Genomic DNA, 19118 nt, shown 5'->3' on the forward strand with positions numbered 1-19118 from the left:
AGACTTCAGATTTGCTCACCTCTGTTCTAAAAACAAATGGATTCCATGATAAAGAACTAAGGAGTGTATAAGAGCAGAATAATCTCAAACCTCTTTTTCCCTATGGATCAGTGGTGAAATTCAATTTTTTTTACTACCGGTTCTGTGGGCGTAGCTAGGTGGGTGTGGTAGGGGAAGGATACTGCAAAATCCACATTCCCACCCCACTGTGGGGCCAGCCAGAAGTGATATTTGCCAGTTCTCCAAACTACTCAAAATTTCCACTACCGGTTATCCAGAACCTGCTGAATTTCACCCCTGTTATGGATGTAGTTTAGGGCATTTGGAATCAAAGAATGAAATCCTTCTAAATTAAGAATAGGTGTAGCTCCACCCAGATGGCTTGAAATTAAACCAGTGGTGGGATTCAGCTGGTTCGCACTTATTTGAGAGAACCGGTTGCTAACTTTCTAAGCAGTTGGGAGAACCAGTTGTTGGAAGAAATATTATTTTGTTTTTTCCCACTTTAAAGAGCTAATCCTGTAAGGAAGACAGGAAGGAAACATTCTGGTATTGTTTCTAGCCTCATCTTTATTGCCCTGCTTACAGAAACTGCCTCTCTGGTTAACCCTTATGACACTGTAACAGCTAAGGCGAAGCGCCCATCGACGTGAGTAACGCTGAGTTGGCCATGCCCACACAGTCACATGACCATCGAGTCACGCCCACCCAGATGGTCAGTAGGGCAGAGAATTGGTTGTTAAATTATTTGAATCCCACCACTGGGTTAAATCCCTGCCCATGATCAAGGTCCTGGCTATGATTATCAAAGTGCCTTAGCCTTTGATGCTGAGGTTTGGAGAATCATGGTGTGTGATCATAAGAAGGACGTGTTGATTTACACCATCTTGCTTGCCTAAAGCCTCACCCCTCTTGAATCCACAAGGCAGCCGAGATTTTCATGGGCATCTAGCTAGCACTCCCTCACTTTTGTGCCGCGTGTGCCGAAGTCTTAATGCCGTGCCATAAATCAAACCATGCCCGTTTTCAGCTGGGCTGGGAAGAGCATTAGAGGAACTGTAGACAATGGGAGATTTTCCTCGGAAAAGCACAGACAATGCCTCCCCAAATATGGCTCTTCATCCCACTCTTTGTGGCTTCCTATGAACATTGAAATCATGCACCAGGCTATCGTTTTCTCTTTCAAAAGGTGGGAAGAGGAATCTTTACTAGGAAATTGGTCCTGAGTGTGAAGCTAAGCCAAGGCACTTGGGGGTCTGCACATCTCGCTGTGTGCATGGGCGTGCAAAACCCATGTATGCAAAAGGCACTAGGACCTAGCAGGAATCTTGGCCAAACGGGCAGGAATTTCTTGCTTGGAGCACAGACAACAAAGGCAGAGTGTAGCTGGGTTTCTTTCTCTCAGCATCTCCGCCCTGTGAGCTGAAAAAAAAAAAACGGTAAGTAAAGACTGACTTTCCCCAAGCAGGGCTAAGTAACAGATGTCAGGTGCCAAAAGAAGGACAGGCTGAACCTTTGGAGCCAGGGGTGCCTTCTTAGCCCACCACTCAGCCGTTGGATTTCGCCTTTTCCTTTTTTTTTTCTGGGAAAAAAGTTGGCTTTTGATGCAATTCCGTTGTACATGCCGACTTGAGTAGGAAGAAACAGGCAGGAGTGGAGTCTGCAATTGGACGGAAGGAAAAGAGGCTGGGAAAACTCCCTCTGCAGCTCTAGGGTGACAATACGAAGGTCAGGGACCAGTCATTATCGCCCTGTAGAAAATGAATGGTGGGTTGGGACTCGACCAGAGCTGATAGGAAGTGGTTGGGAAGCCATCGCTTTTGCTCAAGATTTGTCCCTGATTGCATAGAGCATGTTTTGCCCTGTTTCTGTGGTGGAGATGTGACTTGCATGCTAATTGTGTGAAGGCTAATGATAGCCACAGCTTTCATCCTTCCTCCCCCCCACCCCCGTTATGGTCAGAGCTTAGGTTTGCATGCCAAGTTTTAAACTGCAAAAGGAGGAGATTCCTAGCATCTTGGTCTCTCTGCCATTCCCATCACTCCTCCAGTGCACAAATTTAAGCTAAGCCTCTCGTCCCTTGCCCTGGCTGCAAACAATGAAAGGTGCCACTTGCAGGGGTGTGACAGGAATACGGCTAGGAGGCGCCTTCGGCAATTAAAAGTCACTTCATTTTACTGGTAAGAAGGAGGAGGGGGGGTGAAAGGCGAATGTCAAAAGCCTTCCTGATTCATTGACCTTCGAATTGCATTCCAAGTGGAAACAATGCTGTTCTTCCACACTAACTTCCTCACTGCTGTTTCCCTATTAACTCCTTCCCACCCTTCCATGTTATCTCCTGGGCGGTTGAGAATAACCCTCAAAATTGATTGATGGCTTAGGAGGGACGTAGGAGCCAAGGGAAGGAGTGGGGAGAACGGGAGGGGGTGCTGGCTGGCTTCTGAATCCAGCTGCTCACAAAGAAAATGTTGCTAGATGACTGGAGAAGAGACTTACTGATGATTCACACCCCCTTTTAAAAGGGGCTCCTAGCTTGGTCACTCCAGTCGCCCTTGGCTATGATGAATGCATGACAGATGATGTCTTTGGTTCTTTGGTTTGTCGGATATGTAACTCTAGGGCATTGTCACTTCCATGTTTCCTTCCATTGGAGGTATGTCTTCTTTCTTTCCTTTCTTTTCCACCCATACCCTATCCCCCACCCCCAGTCCATAGCACCATCTAAACTGCAGTGAACTTCTGCTCACTCCTTACAGCTGTTCACAGATCCGTCTTCCAGCAGTGTCCATAAAAGGTTTTGCTGCTCCTGATACACAGAACTGATTTCTGTAGAGAGTGCACGAGGCTCAGGGAAATGCTCTTTCCTGGCTTTTTTCCCCCCTTTCTCTTTTTTTGCTTATAAGCTGCTCTGGAAAGAGAGTTATCCTAAAAGATGGGGAGGTGGGGGTGAAAATTATTCTTAGAAAGAATCAATCTTGATTGATTGTATTGCGTAGGAGGCTCCTTCTCTCCTGAATGCTCCCAACAGCTCACTCACGCACATATGGTAAAATCTTCCCTGGTAGCCTTCTAAGGAAAACCCAGGTGTTCCATTTCTTCCTTCCATCCTTCCTTCCTTCCTTCCTTCCTTCCTTCCTTCCTTCCTTCCTTCCTTCCTTCCTTCCTTCCTTCCTTCCTTCCTTCCTTCCTTCCTTTCAAGGGGCCTAAATCCAAGTTCTGTCTCTGAAGGTTGTCTCATTGCATCATCATCCTTAATTACTATTATTAATAATAATTATTAAAGATGCAATCTTCAATTTGATTTAGTCTGGGACTGGAGAAAAAAAACCAAAAACGTAAAAACTATTAAGGTAGCGTCTGAGTATGTAAGCAGTTCCGAGTAAGATAGGGTTTTGGTTTTTTTTTTGCAAAGTCAGGATATTCAGGTCTGATAAGTCCAAAATTTTGATGTATCTAGGCAGCCCTTTTGGTATTGCTCCAAGGACGCCTGTTATGATTGGTACAACCATTGATTTCTTCCTCCACAATTGCTCAAGTTCAACTTACAGTATTTCGTTATTTTTTTCTAGTGGTTTCTCTCCAATTTGTGTAACACCTGGTATTGCAATATCAATGAACCAGAGTTTTTTTTCTTTTCCATAATAGAGACATCAGGTGTGTTGTGGGCCAGATGTCTGTCTGTTTGGATTCGAAACTGCCACAAGATCTTGACCAGTTCATTTTCAAGAACTTTGTCGATTTAGTGTTCCCAGTAATTTTTGCATCATCATCATCATCATCATCATCATCATCATCATCATCATCATCATCGATTTAATCTTCAATTTGATTTACGGCCTGGGACTGGTAAAAACTTAACAGTTCAAATCCTAACCAAGAACCTAACAGCTGTTAAGGTAATGTCTGAGTATATAGGCAGTTCTGAATAAGGTTGTTGTTGTTATTACTATCATTATGTCTTTTATTCATTAAACATGAAACTCAGTCAAGTGAACACATTATTATTGTTGTTGTTGTTGTTATTGTCATTATCATTATTGTCAGCCAGATGTTTCCGACTGGGTTTGGCATTTTTGTTTACCTATTGAGTCCTTATCAAGTACCTGGTAGAGGCAGATGTAGATATTTGATGGTGTTACAGATATCATCACAGGATGGAAGCAGTTCCTAGTAAATCCACCATTTGCAATTGACTGATGGCGAATTTGTCAATGCCAATGGTGTTCAAGTGGTGCTCCAGTTGTTTTGGGGATTGCACCCAAGGCAATTATTATTGTTGTTGTGGTGGTGATGGTGGTTATTACATTTGTTTCTTCTTTGCTTCCATTCTTTTCCTCCTTCTTCTGCCTCAGCTTCACATCTTTAGGGGTCACCAAGCAATGGAACTTGATTTTGGACACTTTGACGAAAGAGATAAGGCGTCCAGAAACATGCGTGGCTCCCGAATGAACGGCCTGCCAAGTCCCACTCACAGCGCCCACTGTAGTTTCTACCGCACCAGGACCTTACAGGCGCTGAGCAATGAGAAGAAGGCAAAGAAAGTGCGTTTCTACCGCAACGGGGACCGTTATTTCAAGGGGATTGTTTACGCCGTCTCCAGTGACCGCTTCCGAAGCTTTGATGCCTTGCTTGCTGACCTGACCCGTTCTCTGTCTGATAACATTAATCTGCCTCAGGGAGTTCGCTACATTTACACCATTGATGGCAACAGAAAGATTGGCAGCATGGATGAACTGGAAGAAGGTAAGAAGGACAGCACTGTAGAGTAGCTCCAGGAAGGGTGGAAAGATGAGGAATGGCCCATGTTCCACCCCATGGAAGATGACACTTTATTCCTGATTCAGGGTGCTAAAATTAAAACTATGAATTTCAATGGTGGGAATAATTTATCTCTGGGGGGCAAGATTGTCCAAAAGTTTGTCAAAGTTCATATTTAATCCTTGGATGGATGCATATAATACTCTACATCAGTGTTCCTCAACGTTGGCAACTTGAAGATGAAGGTGGACCTCAACTCCCAGAATTTTCCAGCCAGCATGCTGGAGTTAAAGTCCATGCCTCTTAAAGTTGCTGAGAATACCCATCTTGAAATTTAATTTCAGAGTAAGCAACATTAAGGCAATCTCTGGGGAAGGCTCTAATGCTGAGAAAGCTGGAAGGAAAGGGAAGAAGAAAGTGACCAGCATGCTGGCTGGGGAATTCTGGGAATGGAAGTCCACCCATCTTCAACTTGCCAAGGTTGAGAAACCCTGCTCTATATCATTGGGACCTCCTTATTCTAGATTCACTGCAAGTATCTGGACATTTTGATGTGACCCAATGCAGTCATCTAAAAGTTGTCACCAAATTTTAATGTGTAATGTGATATTTTGTGGAAACGATTAAATCCTGGGCAGGATCCATGCCACCCAGGTATAATTCAATCTAATTTATTTACCAAACAGTGTCTTATTTTTGGACTTGACTGAACATAAGAATCAAGTGTGATCCTCACCCCTCAAATTGTACACTGTGGCTGTCCAGCCCAGCCCTCTCAAGCCTGTTTTCTTGGAGTACAACTCCCATAAATCTCAGACAGCATGGGCAAGATGACCAGAGATTATGGGGGTTGTCATCTTGTCCATCGGAAAGGATCTAATCTATCTTGATAATCATTTATTCTGGTTGTGACTTCGTCTTAGTCATCCCCTCCGAAATCCTTTCAGTAGATGGGGATCTCTCTTGCGCATTTCTCAGTGGTCCTCTTGCCCACCTAATTGCAATCCCTGCAGCATAAGGAAGAAATAAACCCTTGTTAGAAGATTAGAAGTTCTAATCCACCCTGTTTTAAATATGGATTTCTTCCCCCCCGAAGCTTAAAATACATCGCTGGGCAGGCAGCGTAGATGCGAATCTAGAAAGGCATGTAATTGAATGATCTCAGTCCAGATGGTGGGTGTGTATTTGTGCACATGTTTCCATAACTTGCACTGGAAGTGGGATGCCTGCTCATTTAGCCGGGTGGGCTGATGTCATGTCTTGTACGTTTTCTGCCTCTCTGTAGTGACAGGCATTCTGGTGGGCTTGCAGAGAAGGAGTCTCGGTGGACCATTAGTTGACTTGCCTAAGGAGGAGATACGGGTACCCATCTGTGGACCCATGAATTACATTTAGGAGGTTTAGCTCCCTAACTTCGGAGCATCTGTGTATCTAAATGATCCTGTCTACAATATATTTGCAGATTATGAGTTTCTAGACAGGCTGCAATACCTTCTAGATTAGGTCTACTATTACACTTTTTGCAATGTATCTGAGAATTATGAATGCAGGAGGTTGGAAGTCTGCTTTAAGACTTAAGTCTTCTAATATTCTCAACACTCTTTAGGAAGCCTTAGCATTTAAGCATCCTTTCTATGCATTATGTGGTAAAGTAGCTGTTCTTGGTGAGCATGAAAGCTTTGAGCAAATATTTTGCAGTGGGTGTGACTGGCTGAAGGCGTGTACACTCTGCCTGCATCCTGCAGAAATGCTTCAGTGTGTGTGAATGCAATCTGTTCAATTTGTGCACTTTGTGCCTGGGTTATTCGTCACTCACCAGCTGACGGGCTCTGAGACCACCGATGGTGCAATATGGAGAGGCAACAAAGCTAAATGCAGCTTGCCTTAAAGCTTGCAAGATTAGCCAAAAACAGCGGTGGGGAATTAAATATAATGCTGATGTCATCCCTGCTTTGGAAATTTGCGCTAGAATGTGCTTTTTTCTTTTTCTTCTTCTAACCCTAATGAAAAAGCAGAATTCTATTCTTTGCTGCAGTAACAATGAAGGAAAAAACCCCACCTTTATTTCTTCTTTTTTATAATAATAATAAAAAAAGACTTGCCGAGCCTTATGCACTTTTAGCTTAAAGGTTTTTTTAAAAATCTTTTTAAATCTTTTGATCAGAGGCTCTTGTTTTAAACGTTCATCTGGGAGGCAGCCTGCAGGGTGTGTCTCTTTGTCTGGAGTGGATGTGCTCAGTGTGTCTCCAAAGTGCAAGCTGGGAGGGGGTGTCACTTTGATTTGCCCCTGGGGGAAGGGGTGTCTTTTGAGGGAGGGAGGGGGCTCCAAACTCTTCTGAGCTGGGAGGGAGGGAGTGAGTATGGTTCTTGTAATTGGCCTGCCGGAGAGAAAGAAAGCTGGCAATGGATGCAGTCTTCTCGGGAGGAAAGCTTTCCATATGGATCCAATCAATTTTATATCTTTGCAATGTTACATAGCAAGGCTGGAAGGAAGATCTGCCCAGAGAGATTCGGGGAGAGAGAGAGAGAGAGAGAGAGAAGAAATCTTGCCTCTGTTGGAAGGGCTGATAAAATGTGAAGCACAATGAAGAGTCTATTGACAAGATCTTCACACAGGTTTTAAACTTTGCTTGGATGGTAGTGGGTACATCTGGATTTGCAGCTTTCTATCCCTCAGGGCATAGCTGGGCTTCAGTCATTATGTTTCTGGAGATGCAAGGTGGACTTAATCACAGGGCTTCTTCTGCTAGGGGCTTCCCTGAGGCTTCCAGGTTCCCAAGACTTTTTGCCTCTTGTACCAGAGGCTACCATTTTGAATGATGTCATTCTCCTTGAAAACGCCCCCAGAGTGAGAATTGAAAAGAGTGACATCATGGTTATCTGTAAGCCACCAGAACTGCTTTGTTACCCGCTTCTCATGGGGGATTTTGTTCTATAGGAAGTAAAGGGCTGCCACCAGAGTTAATGGAGAATGGAACCTTCTTTGTTTTCATGAATGGGATTCTTTGTCTTCATCTTGCTGAAGGCCGAATGGTTTCATTTCACACACACGCTTGCCTTCGCTTCACACAATCTCACCAGCTCGATCAAAACCTACAGGCTGCCTGTGTTTAAGTTGCTAAGCTTAGTTAGTTTTAACCTTGGTTTATGTCTCCTGCTGGTTTACAGTGTGGTACAAATTCTCTGAGGGAAGTGGTTGGTTAAGAAATAAAAAATATAAATCAGTAAGTAAGTAAATAAGTAAGTAGGTAGGTAGGTAGGTAGGTAAATAAACAAACAAAATTGAGCCTAGTTGAATTAGTTGATGGTTCAGCTACCGTGCAAACCCAAGATGTGGGTAAGTATGTTGTGTGAATATGGCCAATTGTAGGATATTTCCTAAAAAGTGCTATTTTTGAACTAAGGAAATATCAGGAAATAAAGTAACCTAGTTAGAGCTTCGCAGATGACTTTGAAAGAGATGGAAAAGGATGTGATGGGAGAAATCTATGCGCAGCTGGAGCAAATCCTAGCTAGCCTTAAGGAGAGAGGTGTTCAGTAAAAGCCCCAACTGTATCTCAATTCACTGCCTATGTATGTAGGGGAAGGAGTGGCAGAATCTGGGGGTGGAGTCAAGAGAGGGATCAGCCTAGAATCCCTATGTAACCACAAAGGAAGTACCATATTTTTCACACTATAAGACACACTTCCATTCCCCCCCCAAAAAAAGTGGGTGAGTGAATATTGCAGCAGGGGGAGGGGGGTTGGTATGGCGGCCACATTCTCTGACTGTCTCCACTGCCACTTTTCACTGCCACCGGAGAATGCTGGAACCTTTGCTGCTAAGCAGCTGATTGGCAGTTTGATCGGCCTTCCGGAATACCACCAATCAGCTGTTCTGAGTGGCAATCAGCTAATCAGTGGCGATAGGCAGCGGCAATCCTCACCACCTGGAACAGCTGATCGATGGTATTTCAGGAGTAATAGATCATATTTTCCCCAAAATAAAACTATATCTTATATTTTTTTGCCACCAAAAATGCACCGTTTTATTTTTTGTGGGGGGAGAGGGATATCATCCACTGACTCACCTCACTTGCACACATCACCCCTGGCTTCCTTTTTGCTGTCAGAGACCTTCAGAAACTTCTTATGCAGCCAGTAAAGCTTCCCTGAAGCTCTCTGTAGTCAATAATAGAGCTCCAGATCGATCCAGAGCTCTGTTTTCTGCTGCAGAGGCCTTTAAAAAAGTCTTGTTGCCTTGCCCGCTGCAGAAGAAATGGGCTGGTGAGGTAGGTGTCTGGGTATGTGAGGCCTGGCTGCAACTATCCGAAGGTAAGTAGTAGGGCGGATCCACCCACAACCACCCCTAGCTTAATTTTTACCCTTGCAGTGGGTGGAGTGGGGGGGCTTAATTAGGGCTTATTTTTGGGGTAGGGCTTATATTGTGTGTGCATGTGAAAATCAAGCCAGGACTTACTTTTGGGGTAGGTCGTATTTTCAGAAAAACAGGGTAGTAGATAGATTATTGATGGATAGATATAGATGATAGATTAGATAGATAGATGATGATGATGATGATAGATAGATAGATAGATAGACAGACAGACAGACAGACAGATATAGATGATAGATAGATAGATAGATAGATAGATAGATAGATAGATAGATAGATAGATAGATAGATAGATAGATAGATAGATAGATAGATAGATAGATAGATAGATAGATAGATAGATTAGATAGATAGATAGATAGATAGATAGATAGATAGATAGATAGATAGATAGATAGATATGATGGATGGATGGATGGATGGATAGATGGATAGATGGATAGATGGATAGATGGATAGATGGATAGATGGATGTTCTGTCCCCCCTTCACGGCTCGTTAACAAACGGCGAGCAGACAAACTTAAAAGGAACTTCTTTATCAGTTCTCAGCTCAGACTGGCTTCGAGCCCAAAAATAACATAAATACAGTCTCTGACCAGATAACGGAACGAAAACAAATCTTTCTTATGGCAACACACGTTGAACAAAACGAAAGCAAAACACTTCTTCCAAAGTCTCTAAGAATCAGGGTTACAGAAATCAAAGCACTTCTCTAAGTGTATCTTCTTGAATCAGGGTTACAGGAAACACAAAACACTTATCCAAGTGTATCTTACATAAACCACGACTGATGATCAAGCAATGTTGTACAAACCAAGGAACGCACGAAGGAACGTTGACTCCTGCAACTAGGGCGTGGCAGCATCCGTCCTTTTATCTCCAAAACCCCACCAACAGCCCCAGCTGCATCGTTAATCTTGCATTCCGAAAAGACTCACAGAAGACTGCTGCTGAGTCACAATAGATAGATAGATAGATAGATAGATAGATAGATAGATAGATAGATAGATAGATAGATGATAGATAGATAGATAGATAACCTGTTTTCAAAAAATAAGACCTCCCCGGATAATAAGCCCAATCAGGCTTTTGAGCACATGTGCTAAAATAAGCCCTCCCTCAAAATAGGCCCTCCCCTAAAATATTTAAACACACCAATCTCCACCATTTCCTGGGGAGGAAAGGGGGGAACATGCCTCACACGCACCTGCCATCCACGTGGAATGGCCTTGTGGAGGCCACTCCCACAAACCCTAGCTACCACTCCCCTTCTCCTAGTGGCTGCCGCAGAAAGAACGGCAGGCCCAGTGACACTAAGGCTGGCAAGAGTGTGCCAGAAACAGACACAGACCTTCCGGCTCTCACTGAATCAGCAGATCCATGTGCGAGATTAAGGGGCCTCCTGCACCTCAAAAATAATAAGACCTCCCCAAAAATAAGGCCAAGCCCTTTTTTTGGGGGGGGGTCAAAAAAATAAGACCATGTCTTATTTTTGGGCAAACACGGTAGGTAGGTAGGTAGGTAGGTAGGTAGGTAGGCAGGCAGGCAGGCAGGCAGGCAGGCAGGCAGGCAGGTAGGTAGATGATAGATAGATAGATAGATGGATGGATCCATTTGCAGTCCAAGTTAGAAGTCAGGATTGCAAAAGACCTTTTTTAAAAATCACTGCAGTAATACAATGGGAAAGGAACGAAAGGTTACTTAGGTAAAATTATTAATTCCAGGCAGACAAATTCTACGCATTTTCAACCTGTTTCTATTCCATTTGATGAAAATGTCTTTTAGTAATGCTTTCCAAGGAGAAGACCATTTCAGACAAATTCTGATTTTCTTCCCCAGATAATATTTTTCTCAGCTTCTTTGACTTTGAGCAATCATTTTTCCATGGGGCTTTACTAGAGTGTGGCTAGCCAAAGAAGCTAGACAGCAAATCTTCCATCTAGGGCTTGCAAACTTTAATGATGAGTTAGTCATCATTTTGGCTCTGAGAAAAAGATTTTGAAAACATCCAACAGTGGTTTTTCCTGTCAGTAAAGGAGAATACTCTGTTTCCCTGAAAATAAGACTTACCGGATGAGAAGTGCAATCAGGCTTCTGAGTGCATGCATTAAAATAAGCCCTCCCCCGAAAGTAAGCCCTCCTTGAAAATATTGCAACAAAGCAGCAGCCATGAGGTGACCACGCTCGCCACCTCCTGCACCTCAAAAATAATAAGACCTCCCCGAAAATAAGGCCAAGCGCTTATTTCAGGGTGTCAAAAGAAAATAATAAATCTTATTTTGGGGGAAACACGGTATTTGTAGCTCAGTGTTGAAATGAGAGGTCCTTTGCGTTCTCTGAACTTGGTTGTTTTCCTGCAGATGTTTCATTATCCAAAGTAGGTAACATTATCAGTGCTAGGGTGATGTTGATATATGATCCATCTCACTTTGGGTAATGAAACATCTGCAAGGAAATAACCAAGGATCCCTTAGAGGTTTTCTATTCTCACCTTCTATTCTACCCTAATCACATTACAAAACAATTGAGTGGAAATACAGTGTTAGAATGTATTTATTTATTAATAAAGCCGCCCACAATCTCTTACGAGAGACAGGCGGGTGACATAACAAAATAATAAATAAATAAAATAAATTATTTAAATAAATTATTATCTATTTAAAATAAATCTCACGTTCAAGCAGCTCTTCAACCACAGATTGGGCTCCTATATACAGTAAGCTTACTAAAACTTTTCTACTAAGCCTTGGGGAAGTGTGCAGGTTTAATTTAACAATGCAAAGTGGTTTTGGCTAGATTTTGAGCCATGCATTTTAATGTGTGCTGGAGGTGAACTTGAAATAAAGAAAGACATTAATCGCCTGCACTTTATAATATATTACCAGCAATGCTATCTGATTTAGTAGTTACACTGAGATACATAACTCATATCAGAAAGCTACTTTCCATAGTTAGGGGCTAGGTGTATGCAGGAAAGCAAGGAGAAAAGATTTGATGGGAGGGAAATCTGCCAAAGATTTTTGACCCAAAGCTCAACAAAAATAAGAACAAGTATATATAATAATGTGGATTTCAGACTTAAAAAGTGGAGTGTAAGTCTCCCTCACGCTGCTAGAGTTTCAACAATAAAAATGCAATAGAGCACAATAGAGCAACGTATGAAGAATGGTGCAGGAATTGGATATGTCTAGTTCCGTGGTGGCACACTGAGCCCTCTCTGCTGGCACATGTGCCATTGCCCCAGGTCAGTTCTCTGTAGTATTTCTTTCGTGAGTTTCTGTTTCATGCAAACAATGAAACAGAAGCTCACAGAAGAAAAAGATCTTACCTCTTGCTGCGCTGCCAGTGTTGGGATGCCCCCTGCCAGCCAGATGGTCTTCGGGTCTCTGCTGCGCATGCAGGCATGTATGCGCTATTCTCAAGAGCATCTGAAGGCAGGACAAGAAGCAATGGGTGGAAACTAATCAAGGAGAGAACCAACCTAGAACTAAGGAAAAAATAGCTAACAGTGTAGCAATGAACCAATGGAACAACGTGCCTCCAGAATTGTGGGTGCACAAACACTGGGGTTTTTATGAAGAGATTGGACAATTATTTGTCTGAACTGGTATAGGGTTTCCTTTTTGAGCAGTGAGTTGGACTAGAAGATCTCCAATGTTCTTTTCAACTCTGTTATTCTGTTATTCTAAATTAGTCATCAGTGCTAATGGAGATTTCTCCTGTACGGTAGATTGAGAGGGAATGTTTATTGGGAATATAGCAGGAAAGAAAAGATTAGGATGTTTCAACCCTTTAATGGGATGAATTGATATGATGACAAGTCAGCTGAACCATGAAATTAGATCCATAAAACAACACCTTTAAAAAGAGCTGGCAGCAGAGTTGGGGACGGACGGACATGGGCCAGTCTTGGAGTCTGGGGAAAGCTCAGACGAAGTCTCTGTGTCGGAGGCAGAGAGTGGTCCAAGGCCATCTGGTAGTTACATGGTGCCTCCAGAGCCTCCGGAGTCTGACATCAGCAAGGCAGAAGAACAATCTGAGCCTGTTCCCAGTGTGTGCATGCACAGAACTACAAGAAGGCAAGAACAGTTAAGACAAAAAGGGAGACTCAAGAGTAAGCCTTGGAGATGATTGGCCCCTTCCATAAGACATAAAAGAGGGGCAAATGGACATGAGTCTTTGCAGGAAGCAATTAGTTCATCTAGTTGGTTCAAGTTCTGAGAAACCCTACTAGACACTGTGCTCTGTTTGGCCTTGCAAAACTAATTGCCAATTAGGTCTCTGGTAGCGTTTCAAGGGAGATAAAGGTGGGCACTTATCAACATTCCCCTGAAAGACTGCGGCAACTCGAGCAGACATCTGTCAGACTCTTTACAGACTGTTTGTGAATCATTATGGGCTGTGAATGACCATAATTCACAACTGTTTAAATACAAGAGGGATTTTATGCTTTCTCAGGAAGCCTATGTCAGAACAAAGAGCACTTTTCTTTCTCAGAAATAACAAGTCCTTATTTCCTGTTCATCTTGAGAAGGAGGTATCTCCATGACCAGAAGTTGACATTGAGGGAAACTTAAGTCATCCTGCACAGATTAGAAAAAGCTAATCTCCTTCTATTCCAACCTTCATGGCCCACCTGTCAGGCCTGCAGTTATATTCCTTTTAGGATCTTTGGCCTGCCGCACTCTCTATTATTTCTCTATGCTGTTTCATTAGTGTAGTAATTGGGAGGGGGAATAGAAAGGAGTAGAATTGTAGAATGTGTTGTTGTCATAATAGAAGATTCCTTTCTAGAAGCCCAAGGTCATTCTTTGTCTCTGCACCTCTGCACCTGACCAGAACTAGATGGGTGGAAGCTGCCAGCATGGCAGAGGAAGATTGGACCATGTGATGAACTTGTGGATGTGGGGGCAAGATATTGAACTTTCAACTGGGTGGGAACCCAGGAAGTTTTCAGATTTGGGATTCCCACAGATGTGCCAACATGTCTGTCTTATTAAATTGGAACTTTAAGGATAGCTCTGCCTTGGACTCTGATTTAATTCTGCACTGACATTATCCCAAATCTCCTTTTAAAATAAATCACCAGCAAACCCCCCCCCCCCCCGCAGGGGGGCTGGCAAGATGTGCTGATTTCCCAATGCTGACTGACCTGGTCGGCATAAAATATCAGCGAAGAAAATGAACTAGACAAGACGCCCCACTGCAAAGCTTTAAAGTGCGAAGGAATTTCTGTTTGAAGTTTCTTTGCAAAGCTTCGAAGTGCAAAGGAATTTCTGCGCCTGGGAAGATGTGGTCAGAGGAGGCTGGAAAGGCTTATTCTGCACATGGCTGGAAGCAACAAGATGTTTGAAAGTCCCAGATCAACTTAAGCAGCTAAATGTGAGTGATGCTCCCCCTCCTTCCCCAGCCAAGGCTCGGGGGGGGGGGGACTGGAGTGGAAATTTTGACTCCTTCCAAACAGCAATAAATGAAATGACCCATTACCCTGCAACTGAGTTGAAGACAGATTCTTTGTTAAAATGAGGAATTCAAACCAGCCAGCAGGAAGGATTTTGGCTAACATCTCTCACTAGCCAGTCATCGAAAATTGGGCTGCAGCTTGTGAATCAAGCACCACCAGGTTGTGCTTTCTTCCCAGGTCATGGATGGCAGAGATGCCACTGGGCAACATGGGAAAATCCTCCAAGCCAGCAGAAGGGGCCTTGGACCATACCTTGGCCCTGCCAGCCACTGATGGTTGGCCTGCAACCTGTCAATCAAGCAACTCCAGAATGGGTTTCCTTTCCAGGTCATGGATGGGAGAGATGCCTGTGGGCACCTGATCTCCCTCAGCAGATGGCACCATGGCAGAATACTGGGCAGTGGCCAACCCAGGGATTGACCCCTTCATTGAGTCCAGTCCCACCTGCAATGCCCCAACAGGTTCTTACCCCACCTTCCTACAGAGAAGAGTTCTTGACAATGGAAGAAGGGATGAATGAGGATGGATAGCGGAACAATGTGATGAGGCGGTTCCTAAGTTTAGAGATGTAACTAGATTCCTTCCCTTGTGGGGGCCAATAAAATGCCACCATTGCTGTCAACTTGGCCACAGAGTGTCAGAGTGCTTGGCTCCAGCCCCAATGCCACAAACGTGCGCACCAACCACCACGGCAGTAAAGAGAAAGCCCCAGATGCCACCAGAAAAGAGTCATCTGGGCCAACAACTTCTGGGAGAGGATCCCCAACCTAAGGTGATTAAGAGTCCTACCAATGGGGAGGCCTTGGAGGATGGAAATGCCGAAGATGACCCAATGGTTAGTGCACCCATCTGCCCCTTCGCCTTCCAAGTCAACCTCCAAGTATCCAAAACGGGGGAGGAAGGGGAAGTTGAAGCAGTTGTGGACACCGGTTGCACTCGATGCTTAATCACCATGTCTATTGTAAAGCAACTAGGCATATGCACAAGACCTCTAGCTGTCCCATTTGGGTTGAGCAGGTAGATGGAACGCTAATTAGAGGGGCCCCAGCCATGCTAATAACTGAAATGGTGAAGTTACAAGTGGGCCGCCACTATGAGATTCTCAGATTCATTGTGGCTCCAGAGATGCCGGAATATATTATCTTGGGGCTTGCATGGCTTGACAAGTGGAAGCCTACGATAAAGTGGGAAGATGTCGGTACGAAATTGATGGTTGCATTTGGGCCGCTACCACCTGTGGAGGAAAAGGGCCACCCAGGGACGATTGAACCCAAGAGCCCAGAACCTGAAGCACCTGCAGCAGAGACAAAAACCCCAGGGATCCAACAAGTACTAAAAATCTTGTTGAGGGATATTTTGTCGAGAAAACCGCAGAACAGTAAGAAGAGAGAAGTTGTTCACCCCATCATTTCTTCCTCCCACCAAAAGACAGCCAAAGTCACTAACTAAAGCCAGGATAAGCTGATGACAGCTATAAAATTGGCACTCCCAACAGACCAGTGACTCAACAATAACCAGGATATTCTAACAATGGAAAATGGATTAGCCTGGAAGGGGTCAAAACTGTACATCCCTGCAGGGTTGAGGTTGGAAGTTCTACAGCAAAGCCATGAGACGGAACTAGGAAGCCACTTTGGATTCTTAAAAACGCTCCACCTTGCCAGGCATCAATTTTGGTGGCCAAAAATGAAAACGGAGGTGGAAGATTACGTAAAAAGCTGTGCTACTTGCGCAACATTGAAAACACTGCGGAAGAAGTCCCCTGAACTACTACAATGAGTGGCCAGGTGGGATTCCAGGAAGTTTTCAGATTCAGGATTCCCACAGATGTACCAACATGTCTGTCTTATTAAATTGGAACTTTAAGGATAGCTCTGCCTTGGACTCTGATTTAGTTCTGCATATTTGGAACGCTAACACCACCATTATCATAACAAATAAAGAGTTCATCTGCAGACTTTATTTAAATGAAGACCAAGCTTGGAAGATACCATAGTTTTTAAGAAGTCTTCATGCTCAATAGGTCCTGAATACAATTGATACCCCAACTCTGTATTAAGACATCATCTGTGCAATAAAATATCAGAAATAAAGAAATTTCAGGGTGCTTCACTTCAATATACTGTGTGTGTGGTAATATTTTCTCCAGATGGTTTATGTCACACTGTAAAAAAATATCATCCTACCCCCAAGGGTTCTTATCCTGTTGTGCTGAAATTATGTTATTTGTTATGATATCATGTATCTCCAGAGGGTTCAACTGAACTGCAGAAAGGGAAGGGGCTTAAGGAAAAACAACATTTGGAACTATTTTGTACATTCATATTGTATAGATTTCTAGAGCTTTTAATCTGAAGTGACCTAAAATTTAAACAGAATAATGAAGAGTGGGCTAGATCCCACGAGATGGGTGGCATAAAAATTTAATAGATAAATTTTAACAAATGGTGAATCTCACAGACTGGTTTTAAGAATGTAAATATTTGTAAAGTAGAAAAGGGTAATGAACACAACACTCCAGATATCACGGTTGTCGAGAGCCGAAGCGTACAATTTATTGATATCGCTCTACCAGGAGACGCCAGAGTTGAAGTAAAAGAATTGGAAAAAATCACGAAATATTGCGACCTGGCCTTCGAAACTACAGGGTTATGAATGAAACATGTAACAGTGATACCCATTGTCATCAGGGCACTTTGTACCATGTCCAAGAATTTGACAAAACGCATCAAGAAATTGCAGCTTCCTGCAATAACACCAGTGGAACTGCAAAAAACTGCACTACTTGGAACATCTTATATTTTAAGAAGATACTTGGTTGATACCTAGGATGCTGGCAGCAACCCGTATCAAACACTAGCACCAGTCGATGGTATTTGTGATGCATTTTTAAATGTTCAGTTGACTGAGTTTCATGTTTAATGAATTAAAGAGATAATAATAATAAAAAGAGAACATTATAAAAACAACAGAAACAAAAGCAGAATATAAGGAAAAACAGCTGGGTGACAGATTAAATAGATGGAAAACCAAAGCTTTACATGGACAGCACTTAAAAAACATTGAAGGAAAATGTGATAACAACTTGACATGGGCATGGCTTAAGATGAGAACCATCAAGAAAGAAACGGAAGGTTTAATACTTGCTGCTCAAGAAAAATCACTGCAAACTAATGCCATGTAAGTGAAGATACAAAAATCCATTGACAATCCAAACTGCTGATTTTGCAATGACAAAGTTGAAACTGTTTAACATTTAATATGTGAGTGCTGCAAAATCGCACAAACTGATTACAAAGCTAGACATGACCGAGTTGCTAAATTAATCCACTGGTCATTATGTAAAAAATACGACTTGCCAAAAAGTCATGGGAATATAAAGTGAAAAAAGTTGTAGAAAATGAAAAGGTGAAGATCTTGTGGGACTTTCAAATACAGATGGGTCATCATTTGGAACACAACATACCAGATATCACAGTTGTCGAAAACCTAAGTGTACAATTTATTGATGTCGCTGTACCGGGAAATACCAGAGTCAAAGAAAAAGAACTGGGGGAAAAAACACGAAAAATTGCGACCTACTCGATTATGGATGAAACATGTAACAATGATACCCATTGCCATCGGGGCACTTGGTGACCATCTCCAAGAATTTTACAAAATACATCAATAAATTGCAACTTCCTGCAATAACACGAGTGGAACTGCAAAAAACTGTGCTACTCGGAATATCGTACCTCTTAAGAAGGTACTTGGTTGATGCCTAGTAATACACAAATTTGGGGAGCATTCCATATTTTTATACCTTTGACAAAACAACATCTGCTTATCCTACGTCACTCATAATGTTCATACAATACTAGTTTGATTAACCATGAATAAACCACAATTTACTGTGTTGATCACAGTTGATCACAATCATAAACCCAAAGAAATTGTCATGGTGGCCTAGCGGTGAAGCTAATCGCCTCCCGTTGAGAAGGTTGAGAGTTCAATCCTAGGTAGTGGCAGATGTTTCTCTCTCCAGGGACAAAGAAAAAAAATGTCTGCTGCAAACTCCACGTGGCATCGGGAAAGGGATCTGGCCAGTAAATGCTCAGCTCCATCCAAGTCGCCCCGACTCTACCCCACATTAGTTATGGGTTGAGAGGTGCCTAAAGAAATATGTTATGATGTAAGACTAGGTATGGATTTAGAGGTGAGCTGTAATTTCCTGGCAGTGAAACTATCATCATTTCATAGCTGAAATACAGATGGCAGTGCTTAGCCAATTTGAGCTGAAGCCTTGATTAATCTTTGGATGAGGAATCAGCAGGGTATTGTAGGTAAGTAGGCCAAAATGAAAGATACAAAGAGAAACAGTTCACATTGATTATTCCTAATATACACAAATGGCTTTATTTAAGGAACTTAGTTTAAGGAACAGCATTCCTTAATATTCTCAAAATAATAATAGAAAACAGCTGGTGCTAAATTCACCATCATCATAGAATATTTGTCTCTGACTGAAGTTCAGTACA

General features: G+C 42.9%; 1 protein-coding gene across 5 annotated transcripts in view; it reads left to right on the forward strand.

The window, feature by feature from the left end:
* Positions 1-1362: 1362 nt before the first annotated feature.
* Positions 1363-19118, forward strand: part of DCX (doublecortin) — a 109983-nt gene continuing 92227 nt past the window's right edge. For 2 of the 5 annotated variants that reach the window (XM_087727174.1, XM_087727176.1), the window contains exons 1-2: positions 3670-3896; positions 4353-4743. In XM_087727174.1, the coding sequence (XP_087583300.1) occupies positions 4380-4743 (364 nt within the window). In that variant the 5' untranslated portion in view covers positions 3670-3896; positions 4353-4379. Of the gene's footprint in view, positions 1440-3669; positions 3897-4352; positions 4744-19118 lie in introns of those variants that run through there. The other 3 variants (XM_087727177.1, XM_087727178.1, XM_087727175.1) reach the window with 2 other exon arrangements.

This window comes from Thamnophis sirtalis, unplaced genomic scaffold, assembly GCF_051295495.1.
Source record: "Thamnophis sirtalis isolate CommonGarterSnake01/CBP01778 unplaced genomic scaffold, rThaSir2_p1.2 scaffold_13, whole genome shotgun sequence".
Lineage (NCBI taxonomy): Eukaryota > Metazoa > Chordata > Lepidosauria > Squamata > Natricidae > Thamnophis > Thamnophis sirtalis.